This window comes from Hemiscyllium ocellatum, chromosome 25, assembly GCF_020745735.1.
Source record: "Hemiscyllium ocellatum isolate sHemOce1 chromosome 25, sHemOce1.pat.X.cur, whole genome shotgun sequence".
Lineage (NCBI taxonomy): Eukaryota > Metazoa > Chordata > Chondrichthyes > Orectolobiformes > Hemiscylliidae > Hemiscyllium > Hemiscyllium ocellatum.
In genome coordinates, this window is record NC_083425.1 from 53,640,078 (window position 1) to 53,664,780 (window position 24,703).

The following is a 24,703-nucleotide window of genomic DNA, read 5'->3' on the forward strand; positions in this document are numbered from 1 at the left end:
ACACTGGAGCATGATCAGAGATGGCAATGTTACCAATCGTACAGGATGCCACCAGATCCAGGGTTACCGCAGGGGTCAGAAAAAAGTCAATCCTCGTGTGACATCTATACGGATTGGAGAAAAACGTGAAATCCCTACCTGTAGGGTGGAGACACCTCCAGATGTCCACCAATCTTAATTCCCCACACAAACCCAATAACTGGTTAGTTTGTGCAGAGGGTATCAAGGGAACCTGTCTACTGTGGGGTCCTTGAAGCAGTTAAAATCTCACCCTATAATGATGTGCCGAGACTTGAGACTTATCAGTTTAGAAAAAGCATCTACCAAGAATTTAAGAGGATGAGCTGGGGGACAATAAACATTTAAAATGCCATATTCTTCCCCATTTATCAAGATTTTAAGATTAAAAACCTCCCGTATGTGTCTTTAACACATTCCAACAATTTAAATGAGAGATTTTTCCTAACCAATATAGCCACTCCCCTACTTCTGGTATTAAATGATGAAAAATAAACTCAGTCAAAGCCATTCTGCTGTAATTTCAGATGCTCCTTGTCATCCAAATGTGTTTCCTGTAACAAAGCAATATCCACCTTCTCCTTTCTAAGACTCAAGAGTACCTTCTTCCTCTTAATTGATGAGTGACTTCCCTTGATATTCCAGGTACACCATTTAATCAAATCATTAGCCATAATATTCTGCAATTACATTTAAATTCCAGAGGAGGAACCCGAACCACAAATTGCTGAGCCTTAGTGCCGCATGGTCCACCAAATATAAAAACTACATAAACTAAAACCATTACATTTAACAAACATATAAAATTATTAAAAATAAAAAACAACAAAAACCAGAAAACAAACCAACATATAAAGCACCAAAAGTGCTGAGTAGGGGAACTCACCCCCTGCCCGGAGGGGGCAACTACCCGTCCCGAACTGCCCATAAATAGGCATCTAACCATCTCAACCACCTTCACTTCTCCCAGCTAGAGCCACATCACAAGCACAGGCTAAAAAGAATAAACACCCCATAGAATATCAATATGAATAAAAAAAATTCTTTTATTTAAAAAAAAGGGAATAAATACCCCACCCATCCTTTGGTATGTCCAAACTTAAAAATTTAAAATGTACATCTTAACCACCGCCAGACATAGTTTAAACAAATTATTATCAATAGAGGATAAAAAAGGGGAAAAACAAAGCTCCATTTCTTTTACAGAATGATAAACGCATACCCAAACAACAATATTTATACATACTACAATTGTTTAAATTAGGTTAGTTTGTCCACAGAGTCTCTTGCCTTCTCCGATGTGTCAAAGAGATACATGGATCCATCTAAGGTGATCCGAAGCACTGCCGGATATCTCAGGGAGTACTGAATCCCAAGCTCCTTCAATCTTCTCTTGACACCATCATACAATTTTTGTTTCTGGATCACCGCCGCTGAAAAGTCCTGAAAAAACGTGATCTTAGATCCCTCATAAACTAGGGCCTTTGGATCCTTCCCCTGGAGTCTGGAAGCCTCCATGACTCTCTCCTTATCTCGGTAATGATGGAACCGCACCAGGAAAGAACGAGGGCGTTGACCCAGACCCGACCTCCGCGCTGTGACCCGGTGAGACCTCTCTATCTTCAATCCTCTCATGCCAGTCTCCAAGTCAAGGAATTTCAGAAGCCAATCTTCAACAAATTCCGCAGGCCGCTCACCTTCCTTACCCTCGGGCAGACTGATGATTCAAATGTTTTTTCTCCCGCCCCTGTTTTCAAGACCATCCACTTGGTCACGCAAATTACAAACCTGCATCTTCAGGGCTTGGATCTCTTCCTTGAATGAACTGGTATCAGCTTCCACCACTGTGACCCTGTGCTCCACCTCATCCATCCTCTTCTCCAGATCTCCCAGCTGCTGCTCATGCTTCTGCAGCATGAGAGAGACTGGAGCCAGCTTATCTTCAATCTGTTTCCCCAACATCTCACGAGATTTCAAGAGCTGGTTCACCAGGTCCTGGAGAGTAACCTGCTCTGAGGCTGCTGCAGGCTGAGCTGCAGGCCCGGCCCCAGATGCTCCTCCTCCCTTTTTAGGCATTTCTGGACAGCTGAAAATACAGGTAAGTCAATTTTTAAATGTTTCTTGGGGCTCCACAATTTTTCCAATGCCCCAAGAAATCCTGATGACCTGGGTTGGGTGGGGTAAAGGACCGTCCTGCTCCTGCTGTGATGCGAAGCTCTGCAGTGTGATCTTCTCAGATCGCCGCCATCTTAGATTCCCCCAAAATTTTGCCTTTTAACATAAAAGTGAAAATCCTTTTCAGATCTCTTTTGGTTAGTGAAATCAGGTATTAATGTAGGTCTTTCTTAGAAGCAAAGTAGCGTAAAGGGAACTTTCGAAAAGTGGGGGATATCTGTATCTAAAAGTGTATTGATTACCATCTTGAATATTCTGGAGCCTTCTTCTGTTCCATTTTATCCCAGCCATTTGTTTTAACCCTTTCCATCTTTATTCTCTATTATCTCCACTTCTAGTAACAGGTTGTTAAATTCCTCTTTATTCACAAGCATTGAGATAAAGTGGCTCATTAAATATTGAGCCCGACCCTTCACATCTAACCATGTGGTAACCCCTTGTTAAGCACTGAGTCTGTCTCTTGCTGCCCATTATTTATGTGCTAGCAAAAAAAAAAGTTTTGGATTTCCTTTTAGCATAGAGTCCCTACAGTATGGAAGTAGACCATTCAGTCCACATTGACCCTCCGAAGAACATCCCACCTAGACCCACCCCATCCCTGTAACTCTGCATTTCCCACGGCTAATCCACCTCATCTGCACATCTCAGAATATGGGCAATTTAGCGTGGCCAACCAACCTAACCTATACATCTTTGGACTTTAGGAGGAAACCAGAGCACAGGGAGAACGTGCAAACTCCATATAGACAGTCCCCTGAGCGTAAAATCACACCCAGGTACCTGGCACTGTGAGGCAGCAGTTCTGATCACTGAGCCATCCTAATGTTAGTGTTATGTTAGTGTTAATCTTAAATGTTAGTGGCCGTTCTATTCTCCTGTTCCCATTTTGCCAGCAACGTTTTCTTCATATTTCCTCTGTATGTGTTATATTTGGCTGATTCTTACTTGAATAATTAACTTGACATGCATCATACATTCATGCATTAAATTGTTTCATTATATTCCATATCTCCCGCTTCATCCAACAAGTACTGGTTTTGGTTCTGCAATATTTCTCTATTCTTGGAAAGTGCCTGGCCTGTACTTGAAACCTACCCGATTTAAAGATCAAGCATTGTATCATTCCAGGTTCTCCTGTCAATCTGTGACTCCATTACAGCCTGATGACTGCGTAGTCTAAGCTGCATGTCTGCAGAGGTTCCGCACACACAAATCTGCATGTGGATGCATTGGCTTCTACTTTTGGAAAGTGCTGGGTTACCCATGAAGCAGAAAAAATAATTGAAGGGAACATTGCTTTCTCAGACCTTTTCCCTGTGGCCACAGGAAATGCAATACCTGCCGTCACACCTCCATCAAGGCCCCAAAGAATCATTCCAAGTCCGGCAGAGATTCACCTACATTTCCTTGAACCTGATTTATTGCACCTGATGTTCCCAATGTGGTCTCCTCTACATGGGAGCGACTGAGTGCAAACTCGGGGACCAGTTTAGGGAACATCCATGGCCCGCATGCTCCAATCAACTCCACCTCCTGATTGGCAGCCATTTTAATTCCCCCTCCATACCCCCAATAGGTCCATCCTGGGCCTCCTCCAATGGAAAATAAGGCCACACCACCTAAACTGGAGGAAGAACACCTCACCTTCCACCTCGGGAGCTTACAACCTAATAGTTTCATAGTAATAGAAGCAGGACTAGGCCATTTGGTCCACCAAGCCTGCTGCACCATTTATTAAGGTCATGGCTGATCTATCCATTTGTCTCAGCTCCTCCTACCTGCGTTATCTCCAGAATAGCCAAATGGAGGATAGTGGGCTAGTTTAGGTTAGGTGGGCTTGGATCGGCGCAACATCGAGGGCCGAAGGGCCTGTACTGCGCTGTATTTTTCTATGTTCTATGTTCTAACCTTTAATTTCCATACCAGGCAAAAAACCCATCCAACTGTTTCTTCAATATATTTAATGAAGCTGCCTCTACTGATTCCTTCGGCAGAGAATTCCATAGATTCACTATTCTCTGGGAAAAGCAGTTCCTCCTCATCTCTGTCCTAAATCTACTCCCCCTAATCTTGTAGCCATGTCCACTGGTTCTAGTTGCACCCATCAGCAGAAACAACTTGCCCGCCCCTATCTTATCTCTATCCCTTTCATAATTTTATATGTTTCTATAAGATCACCTCTCATTCTTCTAAATTTTAACGAGTACAGTCCCAGGCAACCCCTCCTCATAGGGTAACTCCCTCATCTCCGGAATCAACCTTCCCCTGCACCCTCTCCAAAGCCAGTGTACTGCGCACAATACTCCAGGTGCAGCCTCACTAATACCTTGTACAATTGCAGCAAAACCCCTTACTCTTAGGTTAATCCCTTGAGAAATGAAAGCCAATATTCTGTATGCCTTCCTGACTACCTGTTGCCCCTGCAAATTAACTTTTAGCGATTCATGTACGAGCACTCCTAAGTCCCTCTGCATAACAACATGCAGCAATCTTTCATCATTTCCATAATACTCAGACTTACTATTTTTATTTCCAAACCTTATGGCCTCAACATAGAATTCACCAGCTTCAAAATCTCCCCACCCCCCCACCTCATCTCAGGCCTTGCCCTCTCCCTCCACCCCGCCTTCTTGACCTGACCTAACCTGTCCATCTTCCTTCCCACCTCTCCCTTCAACCTTCCCACTGACCTATCACAATCACCTCCTACCTGCATCCACCTATCGCCATCCCACTCACCTTTCCCCCAGCCCTACCCCCTCCCCAATTTATTTCTCAGTCCCCTTCCCCCTCCCCAGACCTGACGAAGGGTCCTGCCCAAAATGTTGACTCTCCTGCTCCTCTGATGCTGCTGGACCTGCTGTGCTTTTGCCAGCTCCACAGTTTATTGATTCCATCAATACTTTCTCACCCCATTGAAGGTAGCTCTCTTCTAATTCAGAAGTATTCATTTTGATTGTTCCTTGCTTTTCTTCATTGCTAATCAAACCCTTATGAAACCATAGTCACTTTATAGCTGTCTGTCCACCATCCCTGTGTTTAGAAACCTCCCCTGGTTCACAGTCAAGCAATGCCTCAATTCTTTCCAGGATCTCATCCCTCCTGTCCTGTAACTTGCCCCAATTCCATAACTGTTATGATACTTAAGCTTATCTCATTTGACCTTTTCAGTATCTATGATTTTAATTGCCGATGCCTTTAATGGCCTAGATCCTAAGCAATGTTACTTCTGTTTTTTTTTAAATGGACAGCTTATAATTTTTTAATTAAGTCTTTTAATTTTTTTGCATTTTAAATAAACTATTATAATTCTGCTTTAACATGGTTGTGGAAAGAGACAAAGACAGAGCAGGAGTTAGAGTTATCAACCAAACAAGACCAATTTTGCTAAGCTGAGGAATAGTTTTAGCAAGACAGGGTTGGAAGTAACATTAATCAGTGTCAGAGCAGCGGGAGACATTCAAAGGGGACATTCAAGGGGTTCAGAGTATTATGTTCCCACAAAGCAAATCTAGAGCACCCTGGATATCAAGGAGCATACAGGATAAGGCAGAAAAGGAAAGCTTATAGCTGACACTGCGTACTAAATACAATGGACAGCTGAGAGTATAGAAAATGGAGGGGTGAAATCAAAAAGGAAATTCAAAAACAAAGAAAGAGTGTGGAAGAATATTGGCAAGAAAAGTCAAGGTGAACCCAAAGATGTTTTATCAATACATTGAGTAAAAGGATAACTAAAGAAAGAATATAGCCCATCACAGATTAAAATAATAATGTAGAAGTGGAACATATTGATATGTTTCTTGATGAATACTTTGTGTTGGTCTGCAGCAAAGAGGGGAATGCTGCAGATATTGTAGTTAAGGAGGCAGAGGACATGATAAGCATAGGGTCAGCATCTTTAAAAGTGGATAAATCACCATTGCCGGATGAGGTATACCCAAGGCTGTTCAAAACGCCAGGGAGAAAATAGCAGAAGGTCTGATCATAATTTCCCAGTCCTCTCTTGATGTACATGTGGTGTCAGACGATTGAATGACTGTCAATGCAGTACAAGAGGCTCAAGCAGGATGAATACTCCTGGTCAGCTCAACTCAGGCAGCAGGTAAAAGGAGCGGAGACATTCAGATTTGTGGGAGACGCCTGTATTTGGGGATGTGTGTGAAAAAGAAGACTGTAAGTTGATCAGTTGGTGAGAAACTGCTGCTGGAGAACGTGTCTAAGTAGCTTAAAACTAGAAAGACATAAAGAAGAAATAACTATTTAGATTTATATGAAAAATGAGCAAACTAGAGGTAGAATTGAATTAAGTCAAAGGAAAGTAACATTTTAAAGCTAACTAAAGGAAAATAAAGGTAGTGCAAGTGAAAGTGAGGTCACTACTAAGATTTTATTTATTCTAAGGGCAAGCAATAGTTTTCTGAGCTATTGTGTGTCAAGTCAGCAAGTGGAAGGGACATCCTGTGTTCTGTATGAAATCATAGATATACCACGTAGCCAGACAAATACATCTGCAGCAAACATCACCGACAACACAAACTTGAGCTCCAGGTTTCAGAAATTCAGCAGTGGCTGGGGTCACTGCTGTGCATCCACAAGATAGAAGATTATGTAGAAGATAAAATGGACAGAGAGGAGATCACACCACAGAATAGAAGTGTCCAGGCAGAGAGGGACTACCAGGCAGTCTAAGAAAACCAGGCAGGTTTGGAAACTAGTGAAGCCCACGGTTCCTCAGGAGAATGCAACCAGAGTCAAGTCCATGGCATCATGAGATAAATGAAGGGGCAATAGTGATTGGGGATCAGACAGGCAGTTTTGCAAGGTGGCACAGTTATGGGCGGCACGGTGGCACAGTGGTTAGCACTGCTGCCTCACAGCGCCTGTAGACCCAGGTTCAATTCCCGACTCAGGCGACTGACTGTGTGGAGTTTGCACGTTCTCCCCGTGTCTGCGTGGGTTTCCTCCGGGTGCTCCGGTTTCCTCCCACAGTCACAAAGATGTGCGGGTCAGGTGAATTGGCCAAGCTAAATTGCCCGTAGTGTTAGGTAAGGGGTAAATGTAGGGGTATGGGTGGGTTGCGCTTCGGCGGGTCGGTGTGGGCTTGTTGGGCCGAAGGGCCTGTTTCCACACTGTAAGTCTAATCTAATCAAACATGATTGCAGATTGCTGCATTGCCTCCCTGGTGAAGCATCAAGAATATCACAGAGCATCTGTCAGATATTCTTTTGGGGGAAGGAGATCAGTTGTGTCATAGTCCCTAGTGATATCAACAACACAGGTAGGAAGAGAGAGGTTCTGAAAATAGATTTCAGAGAGTTAGGAAGGAAATTAAAATGTTGTAATTAACTTCAGGATTACTCCTAGCGCCACACGCTAGTCAGCATAAGAACAGGAGGAATGATCGAATGAGCATGTGGTTGGAGAACTGGTGTAGGAGGGCAGGCATCAGACTTCTGAGGCACTGGGACCAATTCTGGGGCATGTAGAAGTTGTACAAGCCGAACAGGTTACATCTTAACAGAATTGATGTGCTCACAGGAAGATTTGCTGCAGTGGCTGGAGTCACTGGTGTGCATCCTTGAGACAAGACCATGTGGATAGTACTTGTGTTTCGCATGTGCAGGTCCTTCCCTGTTGTAGTGCAGCTGCAATACTGGCTCAAAGCCCAGGAATTCTACCCCCTGTCCCCCACAAACTGTTTGTCTCTACTATATTTTTTTCTTAAGTCGCTTCTTAAAACCTGCTTCTATGACCAAGAGTACCCCAATTAGTTTGCTCAATGCTCCAGTGAGTACCTTGGACATTGTGTTATGTGAAAGCTGTTGTCAAAGAGTAAAGATTCATCATGAGAGGGCAGGGTGATGATCAGCAGGTTTCCTTGTCCATAGTTGACAGGATGCCCTGGAGATTTCATGGCACCCAGAGTCAATCTGGAGAACTCCTGTAGCCAGCCCCTTCTGACTGTATACCATGTGGTTGCCATCTTTTGTGGTTCTGTGCTATAGAATGAGATAGGAGGCTTCTTGGATGTTGACATAAAGAAATAATTCTAGGCATGACTGTGCCACGTAGTTTGCTGCTTGATGCGTTTGTGCGACTTTGGCAGAAGTCCCCATAATAATTTGAGAATTCTGGAAGGTGTACTGGGCTTGGGCAGACCTTTTATCGTTTGATTTGAGTGTGTGTTGCTGGAAAAGCGCAGCAGATCAGGAAGCATCCAAGGAGCATGAGAATTGACATTTCAGGCATAAGCCCTTCATCAGATGCTGCCTGGTCTGCTGTGTTTTTCCAGCACCACACTCTTGACTCTAATCTCCAGTCCTCACTTACCCCTTTGTCTTTTGATGCCTAGTTCAGTGTAAGGTGATACATCCAGTTTTACCTTCCTAATATTTTAACATTACAGTTTTTTCAAGTGGCTGATTTGACATTTTGGAGTCAAAGAGTCAACCAAAAGTTGGAGTTACACATAGACCATACAAAGTAAGGACAGCAAGTTTACTTCCTTTGAGCCAGATAGACTTATACAATTAAGTGGTAGTTATGTGCCACCATTATTGTTACTGGCTTTTGAATTCTGATTCATCTAATTAACTGAACTTAACTTCCGTTGTTGTCACGCTAGTATCTGAATTCATTTCCTGGTTCATCATTCCAAACTTCTGGATTACTGATCCAGTAATATAACATCTTACTTATGTAATTCAAGTTTATAAACTAAACCAATGTTTAATAAAAGGTAATAAAATGCTCCTTTAATTTAAAAAAAATCACACTTGGGATTTGACTCTGGAATTTTACTAAACATGTCTCATTTTTCTGGGTGCAGTGCTATTGAGGCATCTTCTTGAACAGCGACAGTCCACTTGGTGATGTTGCTTGCAGTGCATTAGATCGAGAGTCCTAAGGTTTTCATGTAGAGAATGAAGGAACAACCTATACTTGTCCAAGTCAGAATCATTTACAACATGAAGGGGAATGTTCTTACAATATTTCACTGTTTTCTAAAACTAAGGAAGAACTGGTGAAATAGTGGTAAACCAGCCAACAAAAATATCCTAACTGAAGCATTCTTTGACTTTGGCATTAGAATGTTGGGCAGAAAAAGTCGCTCTCTATTTCACTGGAAGTTTGCCATGAAATTGAAAAAGTGAACCACAAAATTATTAAAATGTAAACGTCCCATAAAGTAACAGGGACACTAATATACATTTTGCACTTCATATAATTCAGGTAATTGAACTTTCAGTGTTTGAAAACAAAATGTATACAGATGTTCAAAAGCTCAAAAGCATACAATGGAGAATGGAAGGAGTTGTGGTAGAAACATTTCTCTTAAAAACAGTCAGATAAAACTCTTCACATTACAGCATAAGCAACATTTGATCTTACATTTTTTATTTTATTATTTCTCATGTGAATTTCATGGGTCTGAAAGTTTATAAGGATGGCCCTTACTCAAATAAAAATATTATACTCAAGATGCCAGTGATGTGAAATAAAAATAGGAACGGCTGGAGAACCTGAGTAGGTCTGGCAGCATCTGTGGTAAGAGAACAAATATAACCCTTGTTCAGAATTGAAGGGAGCTGGAAAATAATGGTTTTAATGCTATTGACTAAGGGGCAGAAGGAGCAAGTGGAACTGCTGGTGAAGACGATCACCACAAAAGACAAAGGGAGTACTAATGGTGGTAAAGGAAGGATGTAGACACAAGTTACTCAGCACTGTTAGTACTAAAGTTCTTAATGTTGTAGCTGCAGTGGACAAACTCTAAATAAGAACATCAAGTTTGGAGCAACTGCTGCTCAAGCCAGCTTACTTTTATAATTCAATGTATTTGGTAAATCACATGTTTCTTTTGGTCTATAATTCTCACTTCACTATTCCTTATTTTGCTTGATTCAAATTGGTGGATAATCAGAATTTTCAGCACAAAGCCCATCTCCAAATTGAACAAATCAATTAAAACATGGATTTAAAAGTCAGGGTCTTCAGTAGCAGCACAAAACACCTATATCCCCAAGTTGATTCTTTATTAAATGAGCATTTTATTAATGTTCATTCAATAAGTTTATAAACTTCAATTACATTAGCAAGGTGTTATGTTGCTGGATCAGTAATCCAGAAGTTTGGAAAGATGAACCACGAAATGGGTTCAGTTACCAGTGTGACAAAATAGGATTTAAGTTCAGTTTGGAATTTTAAAAGTGAGCATCAGTAATGATGAGATGTATAACTACTAGCTTATTGTACACAATCAGGAGCAGAGTTTTCACTGCATCAGTATTTAAATTACGTTGATTTGAAAAGTGTTGCCAAGACTTTCAGACTAAGATGTGACAATGAATCCAGGATATGAGCCTCCAAAAGGTTTGAACAATTATTGTGAATTTCAGTAGGTACAGTGAAAAATCAACTGCTGGCCCACTTTGAGCCCATTTTACACCCCTGTTGTATATCAGATTCAATCCCCACAATGTCTGTATTCCTATTCTGGGATGGGGATAACAGGCCAGTATCTGTTATCTAAACTTGGACTGTGTGGCTTGCTCAGCCTTTTCAGAGAGCAGTTAAGAATAGACTATATTGCTGTGGGTCTAGAGTCACACATAGGCCATATCACATGAGGATACCAGATTTTCTTAAGGTCTTAATGAACTAGATGGGCTCTTAAGACAATCAGTGATGGTTGAACAGTCACCATTACAGGCATTAACTTTCAATTCCAGATTGATGGGATCTCACAACTCCTCTTGCTTTACACTGCCACTGGCTCACATTTTAATAGCCTGCAAAGACAACAATTTCAGGCAACCTTCCACAATGTAAGGTTTCTATGATAGAGAGAAGGGCAAGGCCGATAGGTGTAGGCTATGTTGGGTAACTACAGAAATTGGAAGTTTTGGTTAAGAATAAGAAGGAAGCACATATCAGGTATAGATAGCAGAGATCGAGTGAATCCCGAGAAGAGCATAAACGCAGTAGGAGTACACTTAAGAAGGAAAGCAAAAGGGTAAAAAGTGGATATGGCATACCTTTGGCAAATAGGGTTAAGGAGATTCTGAAGGAATCCAACAAATACATTAAGGACAAAAGCGTAACAAGGTTTAATAGAGTCCCTTAAAAATCAGCAAGGCCGCCCACATGTGAAACCACAAGAAATGGAGGAGATACTAAACAAGTATTTTGCATCAGTTTACTGTGAAGGAGGATTTGGAACTTGGGGAACGTGGGGAAATAAATAATGACATCTTGAAAAATGTTCGTATTACAGAGGTGGTGGTGCTGGATGTCTTAAAATGCATAAAGGTGGAGACGTCCCCGGGACCCAAAAAGGTGTATCCTAGAACTCTATGGGAAGCTAGGGGTGTGATCGTTGAGCCTTTGTCGATAGTCACAGCTGGAGGTTGGCTAATATAGTGCCACTTTTTAAGAAAGGGGGTAAGGAAAAGCCAGGGAACTGTAGACTGATGAGCCTGGTGTCAGTGGTGGGCCACTTATCGGGGAGATTGTGAGGAGATTACATTGCAAAAGGCAAAGACTGATGAGTGAAGTTCAACATGTCTGCGTGTATAGGAAATCATGTCTCTCTAATTTGTGTTTTTCAAAGAAGTAACAAAGAGGATTGATGAGGACAGATTGGAAGTGATCTATAAGAACTTCAGCAAAGCATCACAAGGTTCCTCATGGTAGGCTGGTTAGCAAGGTTAGAACATAACTGAAACGAGGGTAACTAGCTATTTGGATACTGGCTCAATGGTAGAAGATAGAGGGTGGTAGTTGAGTGTTGCTTTTCAGTCTGAAGGTCTGTGACCAGCGATGTGGCACAAGGATCAGTGCTGGGTCCATGGCTTTTCGTGGATGATTTGGAATGTGAATATAAAGGATACGGTTAGTAAGTTTGCAGATGATACCAAAATTAGACGTATAGTGGACAGCGAAGGTCACTTCAGATCACAATGGGATCTTGATCAGATGGGCCTATGAATGGCTGATTGAGTTTAATTTAGATAAATGCAAGGAGCTGCATTTTGAACTTACACACTCAATGGTTAGGGCTGGGGAGTGCTGCTGAACAAAGAGACGTTGGGAATGCAAGTTCATGGTTCCTTGAAAGTGGAGTCCCAGGTAGACAAGATAGTGAAGGTGGTGTTTAGTGTGATTGTCTTTATTAGGCAGTACATTGAGTATAGGAGTTGGGAGGTTATGCTGTGGCTGTAAAGGACATTCCTTAGACCACTTTTGGAATACTAGGTGCAATTCTGGTCTCCTTGCTTTCGGAAGAATGATCTGAAACTTGAAAGGGTTCAGAAAACTTTTACAAGGATGTTGCCAGGGTTGGAGGGTTTGAGCTGTAGGGAGAGGCTTAATAGGTTGGGGCTATTTTCCCTGAAGGATTGGATGGTGAGGGGTGACCTTATAGAGGTTTATAAAACCATGAAGGACATGGGTAGAGTGAATAGATATTTTCCCCAGGATAGGAGAGTCCAAAACTAGAGGGCATAGGTTTAAGGTGAGAGAGGAAAGATTTAAAATGGACCTTAGGGCAGAGGGTGGTGTGTATATGGAATGAGCTGCCAGAGGTGGTGGGGGAGGCTGGTACAATTACAGCATTTAAAAGGCATCCGGAAGGGTGTATAAACAGAAAGGATTTTGAAGGATATGGGCCAGGCAGTTCCAGTTGCAATGTACCAGCTCTGAATTCCTCTTTTTCACTTTGTACAACCTGTCTGGGTCAGTGACTGAGGACTAGCAGCTTTCAGCTTGATGCAGCAGCTCTAATAGAAAAACTGCTTGCGCATATTTTCAATTTCGCCAAGTACACAATCATATTAGAAAAATATTTATTTCTGCTCCATCGTTACATGTGTTTTTTCACAAGTGGTCATGTGGAGTTGTTAAAGGATTGCTGCTGAGCTGAAGAAGGGAGGCTTGGAAAACAACTTTGGACGGTAGGCCTCAGCTTGAGCTGCCAGGGCCTGGGAGTTTCCTGAAAAGCCGATGCCAGATCAGTAGATTCCATAGGTAGGCTCGTGGCTGTCTCTGTAGCGATCCAGGTAACGGAGTGGCTGACCATGCGGGTATTTCTTCTGAGGCGGATGGTAAACTGGAGGGAAGTCATATTCGAACACTGGTTCCTTCATATCTAACAAAGAACACAAGAAGATTTCTGCTTTTATTGCTGTTACTAAATTTGGTCACCTCTGTTCCTTCTTGTGAAAATGAACTCCTATTCCTTTCACTTTCTTAGATATTGGGCACATAGGCAATATCCAGTCTCCATTTCATTGAATTTATTACTTTCAGACAGTTCCTTTCACCCCTCATTCCTCTTATATTTCCACTTGATTTCCTTCTCTCGACACATTCATATAACAGCCCCACCCCCACCCCCCATTTATTTCTCAGCCCCTCTATATTCCAGATATGCCCGAAACATCAATGCTCCTGCTCCTCGGATGCTGCCTGACCTGCTATGCTTTCTAGTCCCACACGTTTTGACTCAGATCTCCAGCATCTGCAGTCCTCACTTTCTCCACATCCATATAACTGGCAAATATAAGCAAAGTATTGCTGGAGATGTGAAATAAAATCAGAAACCGAGGCAAGAAAAAAGTGGAGACAGGGACAGAGGCTAATTGTAAAAGGTAATTGGTACAGAAAGCGCTGGAGATCCTCAAAGGGTAGGGAGCATCTGTAGAGAAAGACTCTTCATATTGGACTTGAAACAGTGTCTCTTCACAGATGTTTGATTACTGCCATGTTATCTTTAGTGGCCTGTTTTTATTCCCAGATTTCTCTGGCTCAGTTCTCCTCCAATTGTGTCCTGGCATCTAGCCACATATGTCTCTAATTACTTTTCCATGAATTGAGAGCACTGCTTGCACACAAAGCATTTGGTGTGCATTCTGCACAGATATTGATTTGAATGCCTTACAAGATTATTTGAGAGAGTAGTTAAAAGTCCCGTGTCAGGAGTCACATGCAGACCAGACCAAGGATGGCAAATTTCCTTCCTTAAAATACATTAGTTTTTACAATGTAAATAACTTTTTTTTGTTGTATTAAATTTGTGTTATAGGAGACAGCACTCAGTGAACATTGTAACATTCAGTTCCAAGGAGTTGCTACGTTTGATAGTTCTGGAAAGTTAGTTGCATGTAATACTACACAGGAGCCCAAACACAAGGCTTGTCATAAGATTTTTAATCTGTCACTCAAAACAGTTGGGGATTGCTGAAGGAATTCTGGGATCACAGTTACTTGGACACGGTCACAAATGTCTGAAAGCTTGCGATTTCAAATAAACCAGCTGGACTATAACCTGATGTCATCTGACTTCTGATGTTTGAGTCAGTTTTACTAATCCAGAGGCATTCTCCCCCAGGAACCACAGCATCCTTAACTGATTGTCCTCAAAATTACCTCTCCTCAAAATACACAAAAGCACTGATAATAAAGGAGGTGGGGTAAGTGTGAATGTAGTGAGTTCAGCCCAGATCTCATTGAATGGCAGAGTAGGCTGGAGGAGCTGAGTTTATAACTCCTGCTCCAAATGTGTATGTTATAGTATCCTATGAAAGGAATCGATAGTGTCAGAGTCAGAGAGATGTACAACACGGAAACAGACCCTTCGGTCCCATTCGTCCATGCCGACCAGATATCCCAACCCAAACTAGTCCCACCTGCCAGCACCCGGCCCATATCCCTCCAAACCCTTCCTATTCATATACCCATCCAAATGCCTCTCAAATGTTGCAATCGTACCAGCTTCCACCACATCCTCTGATAGCTCATTCCATACACGTACCACCCTCCGACACTCCAGAGAAAACAGCCTGTTCAGCCTCTCCCTATAACTCAAATCCTCCAACCCTGGCAACATCCTTGTAAATCTTCTCTGAACCCTTTCAGGTTTCGCAATATCCCTCCGATAGGAAGGAGACCAGAATTGTACGCAACATTCCAAAAGTGGCCTAACCAATGTCCTGTACAGCCGCAACATGACCTCCCAACTCCCGTACTCAATACTTTGACCCATAAAGGAAAGTATACCAAACACTTCTTCACTATCCTTTCTACCTGCGATCTCACATCCAAATCATTTATATAAATATCAAAATGTAGTGGACCCAGCACCGATCCTTGTGGCACTCCACTGGTCACAGGCCTCCAGTCTGAAAAACAACCCTCCACCACCACCCTCTGTCTTCTACCATGGAGCCAGTTCTGTATCCAAATGGCTAGTTCTCCCTGTATTCCATGAGATCTAACCTTGCTAACCAGTCTCCCATGGGGAAGCTTGTCAAATGCCTTACTGAAGTCCATATAGATCACACCCACTGCTCTGCCCTCATCAATCTTCTTTGTTACTTCTTCAAAAAATTCAATCAAGTTCGTGAGACTTTATTTCCCACGCACAAAGCCATGTCGACTATCTCTAATCAGTCCTTACCTTTTCAAATACATGTACATCCTGTCCCTCAGGATTCTTTCCAACAACTTGCCCACCACTGATGTCAGGCTCACTGGTCTATAGTTCCCTGGCTTGTCCTGATCACCCTTCTTAAACAGTGGCACTATGTTAACCAACCTCCAGTCTTCTGGCACCTCACCTGTGACTATCTATGATACAAATATCTCAGCAAGAGGCCCAGCAATCACTTCCCTAGCTTCCCACAGAGTTCTTGGGTATACCTGATCAGGCCCTGGGGATTTATCCACTTTTGTGTGTTTCAAGACATCTAGCACTTCCTCCTCTGTACATTTTATGTCCTTCTCCACAGTAAATACTGATGCAAAACACTCGTTTAATATCTCCCCCATCTCCTGCGGCTCCACAGAAAGGCTGCCTTGCTGATCTTCGAGGGGCCCTATTCTCTCCCTAGTTACCCATTTGTCCTTCACGTATTTGTAAAAAGGATTCCTGGATTAGAGGGTCAGTGTTGACCCGATGAACCGAATGGCCTGCTTCCACGCTGTAGGGACTCTGAAATAAAATGTATCCTATACAGACTAGCAGAGACAACTGAATTGCAGCTTTTCTGCATGTATTACACAGGTAGCTGCCCTACGCTTTCGGATATAACGTGTGCGTTACAACTTGGATCATCCACTACAGCTAGATCTCAATTTGTTCTGTATCAGATAAGAATGTACCAGGTAGAAGCTGAGCAATCAAGGTGTGGAGATTCTGAATACATTTTCATTAAAACATCAATCAGGAAATGTACAAAGTGGGCGAAATAAACGGTGTATTCTCAGGTAAAGCCTTCAGTACCATTATCTCTCCAGACTGATCTCAAAACTCTGAGACCATGGTCTCAGCTCCGCCCCCTGCAACTGGATCTTCAGTTTCCTGACCCACAGACTGCAATCAGTGAAGATAGACAACTGCACCTCCTCCACGATAACACTCAACATTGGAGCCCCCCCCCACCAAAGATGCATTCTTAGCCCCCTACCGTACTCCCTGTACACCCACAATTGTGTGGGGCCAAATTCTGAATGAATGCCATCTATAAGTTTGCTGATGACATGACCGTGTCAGGATGAATATCAAACAATGAAGAGTCAGAATACAGAAAGGGGATAGAGGGCTAGGTTTGGTAGTGTAATGATGACAAACTCTCTCTCAATGTCAGCAAAACTAAAGAACTTATCTTTGACTTCATGAAGAAAGGAGGAGTACACACCACCATCTACATCAACAGAGCGGAGGTGGAGAGGGTGGAAAATGTCAAGTTCCTCGGAGTAACAATAACCAACCACCTGTCCAGGACATCCCTACATGCAACGGTAAAGGTGGTACAACAAAACCTTTTCTTCCTCAGACGGCTCAGGAAATTTGACATGTCCACAAATTCCCTCACCAACTTTTACAGATGCACCATGGAAAGCATACTGTCCAGGTGCAGAAAGGCCCGGTATGGCAACTGCTCTGCCCAGGACCAAAAGAAACTACAGAAGGTAGTGTGCACAGCCCAGACCATCATGGAAGACCACTTCCCATCATCAACTCTATTTACACAGCTCGCTGCCGTGGAAAGGCTGCAAACATCAAAGACCCATCGCACCCTGACAGTGCTGACTTGTGGAAGCTTGAACACACTTATCAACAGGTTCAAGAACAGCTTCTTTCCTGACGAATTAGACTGATGAATGGAGTACTTAACAAGATAAAGAAACACATCAGCAGCATCACACCCATAGTACATATCTGTGGAGGTCAATCACATTTCAACACATGGACAGTGCTTGCAGGACTTACCAAGCAGATTGTGGAAGGTGCGTGTGACTGACTCATCCCATCGACACTGAAAGAAAGCCAGTCCAGCTGGAGTCAGCTGATCCTCATGTTTCTTGTAAAAATCACAAGTCTTAAAGGTTCGCATCTTCAGACTGTGACTGAAAAGAAATATACATGGTAATGCACTTTTGTATACACAGACCAGTGATGCCAGCTCAATCAGATTAGAACAAACCAGTCATCACTGCGCATTCACTGATGCTCATACTAAATATATTCTTCAGTTACACACCCAACCACATTCTTGGAATAACATGCACAACGAGAGGCACATCGGCAAACGTCTGCATGCAGAAAGGTATGTGCCCAGAAATATAAATAGACACAAACACAAGGTTGGATGTGCATACATAGAGGTGAAGACACCCAGTTAGACAAGTATATTCACATAAACACCTATTAAATCTACTTATACACATGGTGATGCCAAAGGGGTAATACAGAAACTGCACTTACATTAACTACAAAAAGCTTAACTGAGCTAAAGTTATCAACTCATCAGATAGGTTTTAGCAAAATTCAAACTTAACAGATATTACAGATTGAACGTGATGACGATCACTGTCTATTACAACTCAAACATCAGGGATCGAACAGAGTTACAAGTCAATGCACCAGATTCTCCCTTAGACAAGGGCATGTTATATTTAATTAGTAGGTACTTATAGTTTCCCCTTACCAGGGTGATGGTCTGAAGTCTTCTTTGAAGTCAATTACATCATCCTGCTTAAAAAGGATGAAGATGCAGCGGTGATATCCCGTACCTTTGGCAGGGAAAGGGGGAAAATAGTGACAGATGTCCTCACCCTCTGATACAGCATTCCCAGGTATATTACCACTGTATAAGGAAGCAATGAAATAAACCGGATTTCAATTTGATATATTGGCCATATCCACCGTTTGTATATTACAATTAATTCAGTGTGACATAAAGTGCTTAAAATAAATTCAATATTAACTAAGTTCTGCACAAAAGAATGCTACTTCCCTTTAAAATGGTGAAGAATTAAGGGTAAAATTGGAAAGTGGTTTAAAAAATAGCTAATGACAACTGTCAGGATATATTCATTAGGGAAGGGATGACAGAGTGAAGGGAAGCATTGAGTGGAATATCTAGAGATCAGCATCAGGAACCCTGCTGTTTATCGCTTCTGACTACTCATACCTGGATCTAATTACTCCAAATTTGATAATCCCTGACCTGGAAAATAACTTGGAGAGTACCAAATCTAATACTCACACCAACCAGTGGACATACTCGGATTCATTGTCTCTCAGATGTCCATCTGAAACATGAAAGAAGACATTACACAAAGCTTTAGCCAATTAAATGTCCACTCAAAACCCAGAACTAAATAGTTGAGAGATTTTAGCTACCAAAAAAACATCTTTTCTAGTCGTAGAGTTAGAGATGTACAGCTTGGAAACAGACCCTGCAGTCCAAAGCTCAAATCCTCCAACCCTGGCAACATCCTTGTGATTTTTTTCTGAACCCTTTCAAGTTTCACAACATCTTTCTGATAGGAAGGAGACCAGAATTGCAAACAATATTCCAACAGTGGCCTAACCAATGTCTTGTACAGACGCAACGTGACCTCCTAACTCCTATACTCAATACTCTGACCAATAAAGGAAAGCATACCAAATGCCTTCTTCACTATCCTATCTACCTGTGACTCCACTTTCAAGGAGCTATGAACCTGCACTCCAAGGTCACTTTGTTCAGCAACACTCCCTAGGACCTTACCATTAAGTCCTGCTAAGATTTGCTTTCCCAAAATGCAGCACCTCGCATTTATCTGAATTAAACTCCATCTGCCACTTCTCAGCCCATTGGCCCATCTGGTCCAGATCCTGCTGTAATCGGAGGTACCCTATTCGCTGTCCACTACACCTCCAATTTTGGTGTCATCTGCAAACTTACTAACTGTACCTCCTCTGCTCACATCCAAATTATTTATGTAAATGACAAAAAGTAGAGGGCACAGCACCGATCCTTGTGGCATTCCACTGGTCACAGGCCTCCAATCTGAAAAACAACCCTCCACCACCACCCTTTACAGCATGGATGTCTAAAGTAAAGCTTGGGCTCATGATATCTTTGGTTTATTCAAACTTTTGTTTTGTCAAACTGTTAGACATCTGTGGAATTGCAGTTTAGAAAAAGCTAATAGAGACTGAATCAGTGCTTCAGTTCATACATGATGACAGCGCTTCCTGGAGTGACTCCTCCAAGCCCTGGGTATTTGAAACCGCACTCTTGGTTTGCATTGTTGCTTTGGATAACAATTAACCATTATGGTAACTTTATGAATTTCTCATGCTTTGTTGAGTACTTAGACTAATTACAAGCAATTTTTAAAAAATATAATTTTGTCATTTCAAACATATTAAGTCAGGAGACAGAATTATTAATTTTATAACGTAAACATTTCAACATATAACACGTGTATAATATTCATACGATGAAGTCGATCAGAGTAGAATGCTGGAGTACACTGCTGGTGGGCACAGATCTGTCGCTATATAATGCTGGGATACTGCACAGGTGGGGAACCAGCCTCTCACTATGTAACACTGGGGTACAACCCTGGGGTGGGGACAAGTTTGCCACTGTGTAACACTGGGGAATAGAATTTGTGTGGACACATCTGTCCTTGTATAACACTGGGGTATAGTATTGGTGGGGACAAGCCTATTACTGTATAACACTAGGGTATAGTATTTGTGTAGACACGTCTGTCCTTTTATAACACTGGGGTACAGTACTGGTGGGGACAGGTTTGTTACTGTATAACACTGGGTATAGCATTAGTGTGGACAGATCTGTCAGTGTATAACACTGGAGAATAGTACTGGTGGGGACAGGTCTGTCAATTTTTAAACACTGGGTACAGTACTGGTGCAGACAGGTCTGTCAGTGTATGACACTGGGATATAGTACTGGTGTAGACAGGTCTGTCACTGTGTAACAGAGAGGTATTGTACCGGTGCAAACAGGTCTGTTGTTGTGTAACACAAGAATATAGTACTGAATGGGGTGGTGTGTCGCTGTGTAACACTGGGATACAGTACTGGTGCAGACAGGTCTATCGCGGTGTAACACATGGATATAGTACTAGTACAAACAGGTCTGTTGCCGTATAACACTGGGATACAGTACTGGTGCAGGCAGATCTGTTGCTCTTGTCATAAAGATAAAATAGTGTATGGTCACTTTACGACAGGAAGTGCTTTTCTGAGTTTAAGGTGCAGCAAATGCTGCCAGTTACAGAACATCTAGGAAATAGGCTGTTCCAAAACAGATGCATGTAACAATTGGCTGTTAAATGGTTATTCGAGTTATGGTTTCTGTTTTGACAACAATTCTATTCTGAGTAATTAACTGAAACCAAACACTCAGCCCCTCGAAGTCAATCGAATTTAAAATCCAACAAGTTGACAGCCTGAAACCAGAGTATAAGAATTTCAGGTATAATCAGGGCTATGAAATGAGGGCTTTTTGAAAATTGGTCAGACCTAACTGCCCTTTGAACATGATAGCACGTCACCTGAAAGGGCTCTCAACGCTCTCGAAGAAATTTCTCAGATGGCGCTATCAAAGGTATTTTTTCCAGTGAAAATAGTAAAAAAAATTACGATGACAGCCCAGGAAGCCAGATTTGGAAAATCAGAAGGAAGACAGCATAAGAGACTGTATGGACTTTGAGAGATTAAGTTAACTTCATGATTAATAATTGTGTTATTGGAGCAAGATTTTTACAGAATTGGGGTCAGATAGTGTTTTGTTAAGAAAAAGGGGTCTCTGGTTTGTAACAGTTTTTGTTTAGTGCTCACTGTTTAGAGCTAGGAAAATAAATTGTTAATTTTTTCTGTAAGCAGTGGAAATCAGGAGTTTTCTTTCACTCACTTACTCACATTTAACAGATTAAGAGGTATGGGGAGATTTTCTGGCTGTTTTAGTTTTAATTAGCAGAGGGTTTCCACTGTCACTTCATAATATTGTGTAATACTGGGGAATAGTACTGGGGACTGTAGCAGACAGGTCTACCACTGTGTTAACATTGGGATACAGTACTGGTGAGGATGGGTCTGCTACTGTGTAACACAGGTGAATACTTTTGGAGAACTTTACTGTCTGCAAGGGCTATGATTCCTGAGGCCCTATGGCTCTGGAATAGTTCTTGGGGTGGGAGAAAGTTACAGTTCCTGCTTTGTGTTGTAAAGTTGTAAAACAACACTGCCCACAAGCACTACCAATGCAGCAGCTAACAGCCCATGTAGCTAAGTTAAAAAAAAGGAGACACTTTAACTGAAAATCATTCCATTATTACAATTTTTCCTTATATCCAAGCAACAGGACTATAATCACAGAGTCACTTAAAATCTTGGCTGGAGATATTACAGACCTGGATTGGTGAGCAGCAGTGTCCAAAGGGACCTTTCTTCTGCTTCAAAACACACTTTTGGAGAATATAAAGCCTGGGAAAGAAAAAGAAAGAACGGTTGAGGAGTAATTGGGAAATAATCTGCATTAAGGCACAAGAAACATCATCCAAACATGAAAAGATTATTGCGTGCAGACTGTTAAACCGTTAATAAAGGGAAGTGAGACAGAGGCAGTATGGTGAGCAGCAAACAGGGAGAATGACTCACAATTAAATCATGGTTATTGTTAGCCTTTCAGAATTTCTTGTGCCAGAATATGTGGATGTGGATGAGCTGGTCCACCATTCCAAGATAGAGGGCAGCAGAGAGACAAGTGACTGCAGGGCCTGTATTAATAACCTACTCCACATGCAAACTCATCAGTCAATCTCCCAATATCGGATCAAACCCTGAATCACTTAGTAATTTATTGATCACTGCTTAATCCATTTTCTTTAATTCATCAATTTTATGTTACGTTGCTACTTTTAAGTTGTGCATTACGTGTGTGTAGATTATTACATTGATTTGCTCCTTTGTACCTCTGTGGGGGTGACCACATTCCCGTGATATACTGGCACAGCATCATTATCGCAGTCATATTGAACACGAAGCATCACACGGGGAACAAACGTCGCTCCATCGAACAGGTCTCTATAAACAGCAAAGTGTTCGCCAATTTTCCGCAAGTGGAAAGGCCCGTTTGTTCTCTCCCATTCAGCTTTCACCTCCTCCAGGGAAACTGACACTGTGAGGAAAGGAAATCATACAAACAAGCCTGTACACATTTTGACACATTTTACATTTACAGCTTCTGGAACCATTTGTTTAACAAACAGGCCTGTACTCAGCTTTAGCTTTCCTCTTCTCTGAAAGGATTTAATTCTTAGTTCAATTGTGAATTTACAGGCACCCAGCACAACTCTATCACTGTACTCACGGACAACATGTGCAAAGGACTGCGAGCAGAATGGAGGGATGGAAGAATTGGACACAGCACGGAAATTTACAAAGACAAAAACAAGGTAATTATAGTTTTGAAAGGCAGTGAGACAGGATGTGAGGATTTGGCAATAGAACAATACTGTTTGGCTTTGGGGCTAGGAAAGGAAGTTGGATGATCATTGGGAATGGAGCCAAGTCAGCATGAGATGGGTTTCAGGGAAATGAACTCAGAATACATGAGGGGAGATAGGAGAGAAACCGAAAAGGTACTGGTTTGGTTTAGCTCAATTCGTTGGATGGTTGGTTTGCAAAGCAGTGTAATGCCAACAGCATGGGTTCAATTCCTGTACCAGCTGAGGTGACTATGAAGGACTCTCCTTCTCAACCTTGCCTGAGGTACGTTGGCCCTCAGGTTAAATCACCACCAGTCATCGCTATCTAAGAGAGCACCCCTGTGGTTTGGTAAAGCTATGGTGACTTGACTGGTTCAATGCTGGATATCATTGCAATATTATTAACCCACTCTACATTCAAACCCATCAGCTGGTCTCCCTACATCTGACCAAATCCTTAATAATTCACTGATATTTGCTTATTCCATTTTCTTTAATTAAACAACTTTGTTAAACTTTGCTGCTTGGTCTAGTAGACAAACTGAAAAGCAAAGATAATTGAAAATCTGGTTACAAGTGCAGAGGGAGAGGGCATTGGAAAAGAGGTGGGGAGGATGCCTCTTCTGTCCAGGATGATCTCAGTTATTTTAACAGAGTAAAGTGAATACAGAACATAGAACAGTACAGACAGGAACAGACACTTTGGCCCACTATGTTGTGCCAAACATGATGCCAAATCAAACTAATTCCTTCTGTCTGCCCTCCATTCCTTACTTATTCATGTGCTTATCTAAAAGCCCCTTAAACACCTGCCTCCCCCACAATCCGTGGCAGCATGTTTCAGGCACCTACCATTCCGTGTGTAAAAAAAACTTGCCCCCACATCTTCTTTGACCTTTCCCCTCTCACCTTAAATGCATGCCCTCTAGTATTAGACATTTCAACCCTGGGAAAAATATCTTAACTATCAACCCAAACTGTGCATCTCTTAATTTTATAAACTTCCATCAAGTCTCTCCTCAGCCTCCACCGCTTCAGAGAAGACAACGAGAGCTTTTAATTGCCTCTCCTTTATAGCTTATACTCTCTAATCCAGGCAGAATCCTGGTAAACCTCTTCTGCACCCTCTCCAAAGCTGCCACATCCTTCCTGTAACGTGGCGAGCAGAATCGAATGTAATACTCTAAGTGCGGCCTAACTAAAGTCTTATTAAGGTGCAAAATCACTTCCTGACTTTTGTACTCAATGTCTCAGCCTGCTCCTGCCCCACCGAACTCATCTCTGCATACCTCAACACAGTCCTGTCCCCCTTAGTCCAAGAACTCCCCAACTACGTTCGGGACGCCACCCATGCCCTCCACCTCCTCCATGATTTTCACTTCCCCGGTCCCCAACGCCTTATCTTCACGATGGACATCCAGTCCCTGTACACCTCCATCCCCCATCACGAAGGACTCAAAGCCCTCCGCTTCTTCCTTTCCCGCCGTACCAACCAGTACCCTTCCACTGACACTCTCCTTCGACTGACTGAACTGGTCCTCACCCTGAACAACTTCTCTTTCCAACCCTCCCATTTCCTCCAAACCAAAGGAGTTGCCATGGGCACCCGGATGGGCCCCAGCTATGCCTGCCTCTTCGTAGGATATATGGAACAGTCCATCTTCCGCAACTACACTGGCACCACCCCCCACCTTTTCCTCCGCTACAT

General features: G+C 42.3%; 1 protein-coding gene across 1 annotated transcript in view; it reads right to left on the minus strand.

The window, feature by feature from the left end:
* Positions 1-13,029: 13,029 nt before the first annotated feature.
* The window catches only part of mrpl38 (mitochondrial ribosomal protein L38), a 29,659-nt gene continuing 17,985 nt past the window's right edge, over positions 13,030-24,703 (minus strand). The window contains exons 4-9 of the mRNA XM_060844619.1: positions 22,480-22,685; positions 21,919-21,991; positions 18,750-18,795; positions 18,189-18,347; positions 17,471-17,607; positions 13,030-13,345 (exon numbers count right to left, since the gene is read on the minus strand). Coding sequence (XP_060700602.1) covers positions 13,209-13,345; positions 17,471-17,607; positions 18,189-18,347; positions 18,750-18,795; positions 21,919-21,991; positions 22,480-22,685 — 758 coding nt within the window. The 3' untranslated portion in view covers positions 13,030-13,208. The remainder of the gene's footprint in view (positions 13,346-17,470; positions 17,608-18,188; positions 18,348-18,749; positions 18,796-21,918; positions 21,992-22,479; positions 22,686-24,703) is intronic.